The sequence below is a fragment of the Chiroxiphia lanceolata genome, chromosome 6, assembly GCF_009829145.1.
Source record: "Chiroxiphia lanceolata isolate bChiLan1 chromosome 6, bChiLan1.pri, whole genome shotgun sequence".
In the NCBI taxonomy this organism is placed as follows: Eukaryota; Metazoa; Chordata; class Aves; order Passeriformes; family Pipridae; genus Chiroxiphia; species Chiroxiphia lanceolata.
In genome coordinates, this window is record NC_045642.1 from 39,539,997 (window position 1) to 39,555,180 (window position 15,184).

At 40.6% G+C, this 15,184-nt stretch overlaps 1 protein-coding gene across 16 annotated transcripts in view; it reads right to left on the reverse strand.

Moving 5' to 3' along the window:
- The window catches only part of RALGAPA1 (Ral GTPase activating protein catalytic subunit alpha 1), a 140,527-nt gene extending 132,779 nt beyond the window's left edge, over positions 1-7,748 (reverse strand). For 15 of the 16 annotated variants that reach the window (XM_032692466.1, XM_032692463.1, XM_032692455.1 and 12 more), the window contains exon 1: positions 7,373-7,748. In XM_032692466.1, the coding sequence (XP_032548357.1) occupies positions 7,373-7,478 (106 nt within the window). In that variant the 5' untranslated portion in view covers positions 7,479-7,748. Of the gene's footprint in view, positions 1-4,856; positions 5,045-7,372 lie in introns of those variants that run through there. The other variant, XM_032692462.1, reaches the window with a different exon arrangement.
- Positions 7,749-15,184: the final 7,436 nt, after the last annotated feature.

Consider the following 15,184-nt stretch of genomic DNA (forward strand, 5'->3'; position numbering starts at 1 on the left):
TTGCTCCAGTGTTTTTATTATTGTTCATTTATTAGCACATCCCTTTCGATAAAAATTTCACCCTTAATAGTACACATTAGAAGGAGGATACTGTTTGAATACCATACTTAGAATTAAAATGCTAAGGGATCACTTGAACAAGAATTTGCAAAGTTTACAAGTTTACATGTACAACACCCCAATCCTTTATTGGGGAAGGAAGATCTCAGTGGCCTTTAACCGTTATTATACACAATTTGTCTTCCCTGTTCATTTTGTTTTCTAAGTATTACCCTACAAATTATTATAAACTAATCCACAAAATCTGCTATGTCTTTATAAATGAGTTGAGAGGAATGCATCTATACCATTTAGATGATGGCCTGCTATACAAAATTAAAATATTATAAAGCATGTAAGTTAGTACCTTTCTGCACAGGACAGAACTTTAAAGGTAAACAATCAAAATACTGAACTTAAAAAGAAATACCCCCAAACAGATCTCAGACATACACTAACTTTTCTGAAAAGAATTTCCATCAGTTCAGATTGCATTGCAGAATTTTAACAAAATAGTCTAAGCCACTACAGATTAGGTTGTGGTTAATTTTATGTTCTATTTTAAGAGTTCCAGAATTTATACTATGTTTATGTATAAAATTGTCCAAGCACATGGTATAACGAAAACATTATACTGCCTCATTCCAAGACTTACTGGCTTTTAGGTCACTTTCCCTCATCCTTACTCAAAACCAAAATACTAATGACAACTGCAGCAAACAATGACCTGGAAGATGGCCAGACTCCTGGATCTATTTCTGTAAAGCAGAGGTCTGCTATAGACTGACATGTTCAGTATTAATCCTTGTAACAAACTGCCGCCACTAGAAAGCGAGAGTCCTCCAGTGTCCTCCATTTCAGTTAACATACAATCAAATTAGACAATAGAACTTACTCATTCTTAATTCTCCATGCTGAAAAATTTAAGGGCTTCTGTACAGGAAAACAGCAGACAGGTTCAGTTACATATGGACTGTCTCTTGAATAGAAAAGCATGTAACTGAGAAAGGTTAAGTGGAAAACCTCGGGAACCAACTGCTGGCTCTGGCATAGTTAACACTGTCAAAGTGAAAGAGCCCTGATAACAGACTACAAATGCAAATTTATTAAACAAAGCCTTCACATTTGCAGTAACTGTAACTGTTTCAGATCTAACTAATAGCTATTTACCAAAAACAATTTTTTTAAAAAAGGTAATTTTGTCAAAGAAAATATTCTTGAGTTTTTGGTACTGAAAAAGGAACAGACTTAAAGCAATCTCCCAGTGGACTTCTATTTTGCATCAGACAAGTCTAAACTCCCAATCACCATCATTTTTTAGATAAAAACACACACACGAAGAAATCACAAATAAGCAGGTTAATAGCACCAATGAACATCACCTACATACAAACTGTTACACCAGTGCTTTATAGGATTGAGCAGAAGCAGCTGCCAGCTTTCCAAGCTAATTCTCTCAGGGTGCTTGCAGCGTCCAGAAGAGTTACACTAGTAAACTTTTAGGAAATACTTCCATAACAATTCACACGTGTTCCACAACTTAAGCCTTTATTTAAGCAACTTCAAACGCTTCCATAGTAATGTACTTATTTTCATTCCAAATTGCCACAAGCCAAACCCACACAAACCTTTTCCTTCACAACCAAGTGGTCAGAGCTTCCCCTTTGTCTACCCTGGGGCTTTGATCTGGCTCCAGCCCTTACTCTTGCAATTCAGCAGCCCTGGCCACTGCTGCACTCTACAAGTCGAGTGCAACATTACCCAAAATACTAAAGCAAAGCAAATCTTCCCCCTCTGCCCCTGACCAAAACATAATTGGTTCAGGGCTAAATCAAGGCTGACAGAACATGAAGTCTAATTTCTTAAACTGCATGCAACCTACATCCAGACCCACAAGTTACAGCAGTGACATTGTCCTTTGACTTAGATTTACCAGGAAAGAAAAAGAAAAACAAACAAGAAAAAGAATCAAAAACAAACTCCTACAACTATTTCAAAAAATAATACAGCTTTGCACATCCACAGAAACTTCTGGAATAGTTCTCTCCAAGAAAACTCCAGGCAGCTAGTTTTGTTGTAGCTTCTCATTTGCTCTCACTTTAACAACAATTAAACATTTTTCATTTATGACTGATGTCGATAAATGTGCAACACCAATGAATGCCATCCAGTTGAAGCATTAGGGTCAACTGTCAGTGAAACAGATTTCTTAAATTAAAATCCCTGTAGAGAAATGCAATCTCTGTTTAAGTGTATTATTTAATATTAAACAATACATCACAATGGATATAATGGATCCAAACCAGCCCATTTCATTCTGTCCAGTGCAGCTTGACTTTTCCCCTTCAGAGATTGCTTACATGAGATGTAAAGCACTAACCAACCATCAGGAATATAAACCCCAAAATAATAATAAAAAAAATCCCACACTTTAGATACTCAGTTCTTTTAGTGTTCCATTTCACAAGTATTCTCTCCACGGTTCCAGAGATAAAAGCAGTATAGTTTTGAGATATCAGATACAAATAAAATAATTTACAAGAAGCAGTATATTTCCTTTTTTCTTTGCTCTGGATTAACAGATTACAGGCCTGTAATTTCTCCTCTACAAAATGTAAAAAGGGGGGGGAACCCAACCCAACAAGAAAATAATTATCTTAAGAATTCAGCTGTATAAGTAAATTTCAAACCAAGTAAATTCATTTGATTTACTTGCACACAGTAAGATTATGTAGCAATCAGTAAATATTCAGAGGTTTTAGCTTTTTTTTTAAAATACATATATTTACACATTCTGACAAATTCAACAGGTAGCACCAACATATTTGATATCAAAACAAAAAGTCAATATTGTTAAGGTAAAAATCTTACGAAAGGGTCACATATCTAGTTGCCTTAATTATTTACAGAATGTTCACAGCAGTGTTTTAACAAAAGGACATATCAACTAAGATTTGATGCTTGAAAGATTACTACAACAAACTTCTATAAAGTACCATTTTAAAATCATAAAATTTTAGTTTGATGCTGAAGTCTGATTAAACACTGCCACATTATAAGAACAATGCAATATTATTTCCATGTTATTTCTTTTTAATGATCCCCAAAATTGCAATTAGCTGCTAATTGACTGGGGACTGCTAAAAATATATATATTTTCTGGAAAATCACAGGTTTCATTCTGCAGGCAATACCTTATTTCATAAGGTATTTCATAAGGTGTACAATGTGCCTCCCCTTTCATCTGCAGAAGAATTCTCAGTGATCACCTGCACTAACAGCAGCTGGCAGCCTTATGGCAAGGCCTCCCTTCTGACAAGGCTGAGCCCCTGCCACCCAGACTGAAGGGAAATCCGTTTGACATTCCCGTTCAAGGTCTATATACTCTAACTACCACAGGCACAAACAGTAAACACAACTGTTACAGCATTTCCACCACACAGAAACAAGACAGTTGCACAATTTGATAAAAAGTCACACAGTGACCAAGTCAGCATCATAAAATTGTATGAGATTCAAAGCTACTCCTCAGAAGTGAGAAGAAAAAAACCAAAAGGAGTGGGGTGGAGTAAGCACTTCCCTATGGGAGGAAACTAATACATCTCAAAAGAATAAAATCTATTAAAGCAGATAGTTCCAGTTGTCCCAAGAAACATACTGCAGCAGGATAAAGATGAAAAGCAGATTACCTTCATTCACAGACTGCTAAGTCCCAAGATATGAGACTTGAATCTCTTTCCAATTTTTCTTAGTGTTTCTTAGCAATAATAATATTACTTGAAGGTCTCTTAAAGGCTTTAACCTCTACTAAAAAAACCTTACACCTGTGACATGCATAAATTTGTCACATGCTATATTTGTTTTAACAAATCATTTAATTAATTATGAATTAGTCCCCTGAATTTCACAGAATTTTCTTTGGTTCCTGAATTACAAAAAAAGATGAACAGAGCCAAATTAAAGCAGATCAGAGAACCAAACAGAAACAGGACACTGAAGTGGCAAAGAGCAGTTATCTACAAAATAGTTTCAGGGAGAAAAAAAAAAAGAAAACAAAAAACCAAAACCAAACCACAACAAATGCATTTTCCCCCAGTATGCCTGATTGGTAGCCTAGCACTCAAGAGCTTCCCAAGACAAAAATATTTTACTGTAACTCATAATTTCAAATTCAGTTTTCCTAGTTTTTTCATGTGTTTACATCTTTTTCACTATCTATCCCTACAGAAAGGGATTTTAAAACTTTCAATATCTTTCCACATTAAAGTTTTACTCTCATCTGAGTCAGTCATTCTCATACCTAAACCTTCCATACACTGACTGTAGCAAGAAGACTCCTAAAGCTACAATTGTATTTTGTATAATGGTACACCACTGCTTTATGAAGACACAAAATTTTCTATATATCCTTATGCAGGCTAATGTGCATCTTTTACAAAATTTAAACCAAGTTGTCACCAATGACAGGATACCTTTTCCTAGAGGAATACAACTCACTGCATGCTAAGCTATCTTGTAAAAGATGAAATTAAAAAAAATCTATTTAATGTACACTACTTTTAATTTGTTAAAAATAAATGTCACAGCCTTTGTGCTATTCATTCACTTAGCTTTATATTAGGTACTTTGATATTGTTCAGTCTCTTCTGGTCCTTACTAACAATGACATTATACTATCGTAAACATTTTTATACATTTCCTGACTAGCACTATTGCCTTGCACGATGTGACTCTCAATCTTTTACCATAATTAAATTTTTTAGATTTCTCCTCTTTGGCTAATAGATAGCCAGCAGTCTATAATTTAAAGTACTCACCTCTTTTCATGACTATTCCATTATTTTGGCTTAGCTGAGAACTGCTGCTTTGGATGTCTTGATAAAATAGAGGGAAAATGAACTAATACTCCCTTTCCTCCCCTCAAGTCTTAACCATGAATCCAAGGCCATGCCTGTTTATTGTTGCTGAACTAAGGACTAAAGAGTGTAGAAAAAAAAAAAAGAACTCTGGTCCGATACACCTTGCAGGCCTACTGAAAGGACTGTAAATTAAAGAACAAGAGAAAATTCTCTCCTTCTCCTGGATGTGAAACTGCAGAAAATTCTTCTCTGGACAGTCTTTTAGTCTCCAACGTGCAGGGGCTAACAGAGATAAACAAAAATTATTTTTTATTCATGAAGATGCTGAACTGAGATTTCCTCCCTCATCCTCTCAGATAGTCTGTTGCCAATAGTAACTTGGCTCCCCTTAATACATGGAAACATGGCAATTATTATGGGGGGGGAGTTGTCACTGAGGAAAAAATGATACACAGCACTATGCCGCTCAAGCTGCAGGATGGTGCCTGTATAAGAAGCCACCTCAGGCAGAAGTTCTATCTTATAAAAACACTTTAATTTTTTTAATCTGGTCCTGTTAATTAGTCAAAGAAACAATTGGAGAAGAAAGGGCATAGAGCTTATGTTTTGGAAGCCACTTTAGGCAGTAGCAAAATTCAAGGAAAAAGCAAGGAGGTGATCACAGCAAAGACAAACTTCAAATAATCTGCTATACACTTGTCTTGCACTACAGTAGGAATGTGCATAGAAATACCTTACTCCCCTGCCCTAAAAACGACCTCGTTTTGTACCTCGTGCACCCAAGAGTATCTGCATAATGACAAAATCTTGTAGATGTATCCAAGCCAAACAAACTAAGAGTACTGTTACATTTTTCCCTACTTACACAGTCACACACTGTGTTCTCCCAAACTTGGGGAAAGGATAGTGTGGGAGCTGTGCTTCAACAGATGAGATATACACATGGAGGGTGGGGTATCATATGAGAATATCCCCAGCAGATTTAGTCTGTCTTACAGGCAGTAAACAGAAACCTTAGATTAAATAAGAATGTCTGCTTGACACCAAGTTCATGGCTTTCATCTTACAGAATGTATCCAATTACTAAGAAAGCTGAAGAAAAAACATAAAAATAAATTGCAAGCAACAGAAATATCAAATCTAGAACAGATCAGACCAAAATCGCTCAGAGTCTTTTGCAGACTAAAGCAAAACTAGAAATATTCAACATACTTTAGCCAGGAAACCTAAATTCAGAGAGGTACTTAGTTTCTTCAGAATGATTTTTTTTCTCTTAAATTTCAACTGATAAAGCAGCTAAAATCAACACAGAGCAAGCCGCCACTGGCTCAGTACAGCTTGTTAGGAAGAGTGGTACATTTAAGGGAGGCAAGAGAAGATATCTGACTACCCAAGCTCTTAGATAGCTAGCTACACAACTATTCTCCATTTCAAGTCTAGATAATTACTATGTTGCAGAAAATAACTCATGCAGCAGCAGATGGTGCAACATGGGAACACCTGTTTCTTCAAACACTAATATAAAAAAGGGAGCAATAGCCATTTTCCTTTGAAAGGAAAGAATCCAGCTTCAGAGAACAAGGTACATAAATACCACCAAACTGTGGACAGAACCCAAAACAATCCATTCAGCATTCTGCACTAAACACAGAATGCAGCTGCCCTTGACCCAGCCCTGCTCATGTGTTGTTAAACTGTCAGAAGAAACGCAGGGATTTACAGAACTGAAGGGCCCAAAAGACACTCCGGAGTAAACTTCTTTTTTCAAGGATAGCTTGATGACAATTACTTAGATTTTTACAAACATATGCAACTAACAGATATTTTCGAATGGTTAACTTTAAGGTTTTTTTCCCACAATTTTTTTAGGAAATTATTCCATATAATTACAATTTCCAATTCACTGGCCAGGTTCTCTGGCTCTTCCCATGGAACCGCAGAGGCACTTAAGGGCTTGCCTGCCCTCCTTGACCAACTGTGTTTTGAGACTGCCTGTATGGATGCTCCTCCACATCAATTCGAGTGAGCACTTACTCCTGTAGGTCTTACCTTGAAAACGTACACAAACATAAATTGTTACTGTAAGAACGCAGGGGAAATGGATTAAGGAGTCACAGCACCAGCCACTTCTATTCATGCGCACCAGCAGTTATGAATTCTAGAGAATAATTCACAGTGTAAGCACAGCAGTTTTTCGCCTCCTTCCACAGTCGCCGAAGGAATTTCACCTTCAGACGCGGTGGAAATGTCCGTATCTCGGTGGAAAAGCGGGAGCAGAGCATCCCGGGGCCCCGGCACATTGCTGCGGCCCCGCCGTGCCGGGCGTGGGGTCTGCACCCGGCCGCCGGGTGGGGTCTCTGACCGGAGCGGAGCCCCGGGCCCGCCTCCGGTCCCGGCATGTTCCCGGTCCTCCCTGCGCCGGGACCCGCGGCCCCCGCTGACCCGCTCCCTTCCCCCCCTCCCGGCCGCCTCACCGATGAGGACACGCAAGTGCTTGAGCCGGGTGAGCGGGTCCTTGCGGGTGTCCAGCACCTTCTGCGTGGATTTCCGCACGTCCCCGTGCGGCTTCTTGGAGAACATCCCGCCGGGCCCGAGCCCGGCCCCGGCCCCGGCCCCGCGCTCCAGAGGCAGACAGCGGCCTCCGGATCCGCCCGCTCCAGGGCCCCTACATATCCAGCGGCAGCAGCGCCGCCTCCTCCTTCAGACTCCGGCTGCGGCGCGGCGAGGGCGGAGGGCGCGGCGCGGAGCCAAGTCCCGGGGCCGGGCCGGGCCTGCGCTGCCCCTGCTTCCTCCCCTCGCCCTCCGCCCGCTGCTTCACGACAGCCGTCAGGTGCGACCCCATGCGTCCCCATGGCAACCGCGCCCTGACGTCATGGCGGCGCTGCCCCGCGCACCTCCGAGGCGCGGCGGGCTGGGCCTTGGCTCCCGCCGCACCCGTTGGCCGGGACAGGGAGCAGGAGCCGGAGCGGGACATCGAGGGGCTCGCTGCAGGGTCCTCTGCGCACCTCGGCAACAATAACTGGTGTAGGAAAATTTACGTCAGCTGTTTATTAGTAAAATGTGAAGTTATCCCATCACACAGCTGCTCTGGCTGGCAGAGACACTGCAGTGTAAGGGGGAATCCTGTGGGCAATAAGGAAATGAAATTCAGGTGGGGACCGTATTCACCACGGCAGCGACTCCAAACCTTTACTCAAGTCTCAGTTGTGCAACCGGCAATTATCTGTCTCATAGTTCCTCTTTCCACACTGGTCCTCAAAGTGCTGCAACTTCTACCCCTGAGCTCCTGCCCAAAGTTGCTTCTCACTGCCTACGCCTTTGGCTGTAGCACTGGCATCAAGATTGAACCATCAGGAGTAGCTGGGTCCAGCATGACAATCTGCAGCATCCTCATTTCTTCTGCGCTCCGCAGGATGGTCATACCCACGCTGTTCCTACAGCAAAGCCAGAAATGAGCTCAAGAGACAACATTTGTCCCAGTCCCAATCACAACCTCACCAGTGAGGTCTGCAGCAGCAGCCAGGGAAATGTATGAGGTGCCTTATCAACTCTGCTGCTGAGGGCTGAATTATAAACATTCAAAAAGCCCAAAGTTTCTCCTAAAAGTCCAACATTGTTTTGCAATCATGAGATAGAGAATTCTTGGACTTTCCAATAGACCTGCTTTATTTATTTAAGACTCATGATTTCCAGTATCTCTTTGCTTGGACATTTTTAAACAGTCCCTAGTGCTCAGTTTTGCATTGAGGAAATCCACTTCCATGAGCTGAGTCTGACTGCAGCAGCTGGAGTTTTTAATATTGGCAATATTTGACTGTTTAAGACTTTTTATAAAATGGTAAGAGTTGTCACCATTTACATACCTGTTACATAAATAACATAACCCAAGTGTTTAAATGCATGACTAGTTAATGTTAGAAGCACAAGGGCAGTGTGATTTAGTCGGCAGGGCATCAGTGAGGGAGTCAGTGTCACCTGCCTGCCTATGTGGTCTGCCCCAAAGCATCTCATGTTCCACCATCTCTGTAAATGAGATCTGAAGATTAGCAATGTTAGGTAATAGCTAATATTACAATTATTTATTTTATTATAGCAGAGTACACTTTAGCTCTCTAAAATCTGACAGTGATACATTAATTTATGTGCTTTGTTTTCTAAGTTTCATTCATTTTAAGCACATTTCTGCATTTTGGCAATCTTTAAAAGATATCTTTTCTTTGGAGAATTTGCTTGCTTTCCTGATAATTTTTAGATCTTTAACTGAAGACAGAGCTTAAAAACAATAAACAGAGTAAGACATCACTAAAATATTAAATGACAGGAGGGAGTGGTGTTAATTAAGATAATAATGGCTTCTACAGAGAACCTCCTTGTGCAGATCACACCAGGCAGGAAGGGCATGTTCTGTGCACAGGAAAAACCATGATCTTGAAAAGGCTTGACTTTGAAGCATGTGACTTCGGTGCCTTTGAATATGCATGAAGGACAAGGTCAGAAAACAGCAGAATTAGTTAGGGAGAGGTTAGGTTCTGCTGCATTCCAGGCTGCTATTACTGTACCCAATTCTTCACATTTAAAGAAAGAGCTTTCAAAACACTTTTGTCCAGATGTGAGGAGACCATCATAACTAAGTTTAACTGAAGTTTTACCGTAGTGTAGAGAATTAAGTGCTGCAGAACTTTTTGCCCCCTTCTTGTTACTATCTCTACAAGGCCCATGGGATACTCAAAGCAGTGGGGGTAACTGGATCACATTCATACCATCGATTAACTTCTCATAATTTATTTATGATTTCCAAATATTTCAGCTGTTGCCACATACTTAAAAAAAATATGAGTATTTTTTTGCTATATCAAAGACTGCACAAACTCTTCAGTTCTAGCCTGATTCAACAGTTCACATTTCAAATGCCTAGACTGTGCTTTGGATTCCTGCCTACACCCACAGATATCCAAGCTTCTGGAACTTTTGCTTTACTAATATTTGCATCACATTAAGGTGCATGATTAAAAGTGAGTTAAAATTACTTAGAATTTCACTAAGGATTTTGCAGCTTTAGGTAGCTAGCATGAATCTTAAACCTAACCCCTCTGAGGTGCATGTACTGAAGGGCTCTTTGCCCACATGGTCCTTCAAAGGGAAACAAGATATTTAAAAAGATGTTTTAGAAGTGTTTCACTGCTTCTGATCTTTTCATATTCAGCTTCACAGTTTCCTTCCTAAGGGGTTTGTCTTGCTTTTGAGAAAGAAGCCTCTCTAAATTGCACCCTGGCCAATTGGAATGGTGTGCTGTAATCCTCTGGGTATATGGCTTTGCCTGTGCAACAGTATTCCTGTTCATCTTGAGTAACAAATTTTTAGTTAACTTAATTGCAACTTTAGTTAACTTAATTGCAATTTGTGAAAAAGACACTCAAACTTAGATATTTAAGGTTTGAAAAGTCAAACCCAGGGTTCTGTGCATTTTAGTAGCCTAGTGTAATGTATTGATATTAGAAATGTTGGCCTCTTTCACCTAAGGAGTCAAATATCAGGATGCTGTAATGTATTTCTAGTATAAGAATAATGGAACACCTAGCTGTTCCTTCAACAAAATCCCGTTCCTGAGAAAAAAACCCAACATGATTTCCCATCTCATTTGCACAAGTCCATATCTCACAGATGAAATCTGGAATCTTATGCCTCTGTGTTTAAGGGAAAGAGCTCTTCATGAGCTTATACTCTGCTTTTTTTGTTAAGCAGTGTATCAGCATTAATAGCTTTGTGTGAGCATCGTGTAGGAAGTCAGAACAGTGCAGTGTTTCCAACCACCAAAGATCCCAAGTTTGAATAAATTTTTCCAAGAGCTACAGGATTCATGAAGCCAGATTTCCTCTGAATTTGTACACTAGCCACTGCATGCCATGAGTCACCTTCTTTCACAACCATAAGCCTTCCTTTGTTTAGTCCTTCCCTACCTATTTGAGATGGGCAAGAGGCTGGACTGCAGTTAAGTCTTAATTACACGTGTACATGTTGGCAAGCTGACTGTTGTCCCCTGGAAGGGTAAAAGCAAAGTGAACACATTTCCCTCTCTGGGACATTAATAGTGGTTACTTTTTCCAGATACTCTTTCACAAAACACTCAGAACTTGGTATCTTTAATACTTGTGCTCTCATGTAATATTAGATCTAAATTAGATAATAGCTTTTAAAGTAGCAGGAAGACTGCAGCTGGAAAAATAAAAACCAACAAAAACCCCAGAACCTCCCCCCCAAATAACAACCCAACAATCATTACCTAAACTTTGTTTTCTTAAAACGCTAGGACCATGCTCAAAAGACATATATATACTAGACATATACATATACTTTCATACAGTTGGAAGTTATTTTCAACTGATGTAATCATCACTAATTCCTGTCCAGCAGCGCCAGAGAATTTAGACTTTAGCTATGCAAAGTCACCTCTAACTCACAATGTTTGAATTCTAATGTAAGCACTAGCACCCACATCTGATATGAAAGAGCTTTTGAAATGTGAATAGACCAATACAATAGCAGTTGCAACAACTTTTTTTTTTAACCCGAAGTACTCACACACTCTCAATCACTGAGATGCTTTATTTTTCTTCCCTAGCTTATGAAATAGTTTTGCAATATTGACAAACTCACAAAAGAAACTGCACGTCTGCCAGCCTCTACAGGAGGGACAATTTTGTAAAGACTATTTCCTTTCTATCAGAGGAAATATTTTGCTCCGATCTCTTCCGTTATCTCACCTGCAGGAGTGAACGGGATATTTTGGAAATAGGTCATCTCTATTTGTATTTATTTTGGTTGGTAGTTTCAAGCTTACTTTACACCATTTCAGCATATATCAGACTATCTTGCCTAGACAATACATGAGCTGAGGAAGGGACATGATCCAATAGCCTTCAAACACATCTCACAGCTTGCACTCTGTGACTGCTGCTTTAACTTGCTGCTGACCCTGACCTGCAGGGAAAACAGTCTTTTTAATATTCTTGTGACCCACCTCCTAATATTGCACTTTGAAATTCAGGGTGAAGGATCAGATTTAATTTGATAAAGTATCCAGTGTATCATTTCTTAGTGATAAAACGTGGCATAATTTGGTTTGCTAGAGTTCACAAACGCCCCAGTGGTTTCTTTCTGGCTAATATGTTGATGTCCTGTTCCCTTTGGAGGACCTCACCCTCCCACAACCAAACTTGTGACATACTACATCTTCAAACTGGGAGAGACTCCTAATGAAAAGATATTTCAAAACTCATTAGGATGTGCATTATATTGCACACATGGTAAAAGCTCTTTCATCCCTGCTTTTCCTTGAGTGTTTCATCATACCTGCATCCTAATGACTCACATTATATATCTTTGGCTTCTCTCTTTACAAACTTCTTATTTGAAATATTGAGTTACTATGCAGCTACTCACTACAACAAAAGCTGGCAATAAGGTTGGTAATCAGAAAGTTAGTAACTGCTTTTCAGATTCTAAAGTGATACGTTTCCACTCACTGCCTCCATTCAACAAATTAGGTGTAAAATTACGCTCTGCTTCCTAGCTTTTTCTAAAGATGTCCCAAACTGGGAAAGGTGATATCACCATCTGTGCTAGCCAGCATCTTATTTATAATTGTTACTAGATCCAAATTTTTTCAATACCTGCTTTCAACAGAATTTCCAGTTTTCAATTTTTACATTGTTGCCAACTGTCCCTGTTAACAGCTGGTGTATTTTTTAATTGTTAAAAAATACCACAAAAAATACCAGCTGTTAATCCCCACTTCCCCATTAAAAGTGGAGCTGAGCAAATGAGGATGATGACAATCGCCTTCTTAATGGCCATCTTACTCTGATGAAGGGCATGAGTCGTGACCCAGGGAAAAAAAATCATACCTTTGTAGGCACCTAATGTTTCCTTTCACTTATCTTGATGGTCAGTCTACAGACTGGTCCTCTGGTAGCTGACTGGATTCATAGCTGGTATGTACACACTAAGACACAAATCTTTGCAAGTCCTCTAGTAAGCTAGACAATTTCTTCTTTCCCCACTCCTAGCACTTGCCCCTAGAGAGCTGATTAAAGATAGGTGTTGCCATTTTATATGTTAAGGACTTATAGATGATCTGATAAATTAACTTTATATTTCTGGAAATAAATTATAAGCTGCCACAAGCACTGTGCCACCATGGAAGTACCCCTTACTTTTAGCTTTTCTAGCTCTCCATTTGGACAGTCAGGTTAACTTCAACCAGTACCTTTTTTTCTCCTCAAGATAATAAATGTTTGTATTGCTTTAGCTGAGTAATCCTCCTTCCCCTCCCCCCCTGCCTAGAAACATGTAAAACTGTGTAGTACTGAAAAAAGTTTCTGGCTCAACTCCCCATCATGGTTGTTGATTTCCACCGGGGCATGGGAACTTTATTTCTTTCTGGAGTTTATTTTTAGCTCCTTTAGACATAGTTCCAACTGTTTGAATAGGAAATTACAATCAAGCCAAAGGTTTCCTGTTTTCCTGTGATACCTCTCCCTGTAACTTTCCAGTAGTTTTTTTTCTAGTCCAGAGCCTTTGATTTCTAGTCTTTTTATCTTGTTAATCCAAAAGGCAACACTTGAATTGGGGATTGTTAGGCTTTTTTTTTTTCCCTGAATCCCTATGGATATCTTAAGAGAAATTTCAAATCCAGATTGTGAAATTCCCTGGTTTTCTTTTGGTGTGTCTCCTGCTCCTTTTTCAGGCTGTCTCCAACCTCATTTCAGTGTCAGTCGTCACTAAAAACCACTTTTACCAAGTTACCTCAAAAGAATACCAGCTTAAAAAAAAAATTCCTTGGTAGCCGCCTCTGTCAGTTTCTAAAGCTACATGAACCAGCACTTAGCCAGGCTTCGGAGTCCCACAAGTTCCCTGGGAAATACGTGGGGACAACGACAGACCCCACCCCAGCTGAGCTCCCTCACGCCGCGGGCCCGCCTGGCGGCCTGCGCATGCGCGGCCCCTCGGCCCGCCCGCCCCCAGCTGCCTCCGCGAGGCACAGGCGGGACCCCCGGGAGAGGCTCCCGGGCCCTTCGGGACAGTGGAGGCAGCAGAGAGAGGTCTTCGGCAACTGCAGCTTCCCACTGGTGCGGGTCTAGGAAGAGACCCAGGATTTCCCTGTGCGCTATAGTTCTTTTACAAATCGTAGGTTTAATTAGGTATTAGGAACAAATTCTTTACTGTGAAGGTGGTGAGGCACTGGAACAGGTTGTCCGGAGGAGTTGTGGATGCCCTATTCCTGAAAGTGTTCAAGGCCAGGTTTGATATGGCTTTAAACAACCTGGACAAGTTGAAGGTGTCCCTGCCCATGGCAGGGGGGTTGGAAGTAGATGCTCTTTAAGGTCTTTTACAACCAAAGCATCCTATGGTTCTATGAAAAAATAACAAAAATTATGATGGGTGTGGAGAAAGCATGCCAGGTTTTGCTGGGTCCCCAGCTGGCTACAAAGCCAGAGACAGCAGAAACAGGAGGGACAGAATTTGCACACTGAAGGATGAGAGGTGGCTAATTTTGTCTAATATTTCTCTCGGTGTTCTTGAGAAGAGGTGACACACCTACATACACTTCTCTTGTGGGAGAAATTATTTGCATTGGATATACAGAGATGTGGGAGAAAAGAAGTGACTAACGTACAGCAATGGTTATTGTGGTCGCAGCGGGTAGCTGTTGCAATGGGGGTGGAAGTCCATGGGGAAACTCAGAAGTTATTAGCTGCCTCACAATATAGCCTCCATACATCCAGCCAGAGTGCAGAGAGGGACTAAATCTTGATTTCAGTATGAAGAACTGCTACTGCCAGGCACATACAACCTTAATTTCACTGGAGCAGTACATCACATCACTGAGACACACAGTGCATCTCTACTTCTCCTTCAGTTGGAGTTCAAGAGTGAGCCTGTGCAGTACAAGCAAGCTCACTTTAGCCCCAAAGATACCACCCACACCAACCTGCAGGCCACAACCAGCTCTGTATTTCAGGACTCTTGAGGAGCTCTGCCAGACTTCCTCGTACATGCATATGTCCTGAGTTGAAGCTAATCATTCCTTCAGAGCAAGGGGACAGTTTGGACAGGTTGTTCCAGTAAGCATCACTTGTATTCAGTACATCTTACATAGCACAATTAACAGCAATCGGTCAATGAACAGAAAACCAAAAAAACCTATCCCAACCCTGCACAAATTGCAGCATATCTGTCCCTTCTCACGTCCACTCTCTGTGGACAGGTGTCAGCTTTAGGGGACC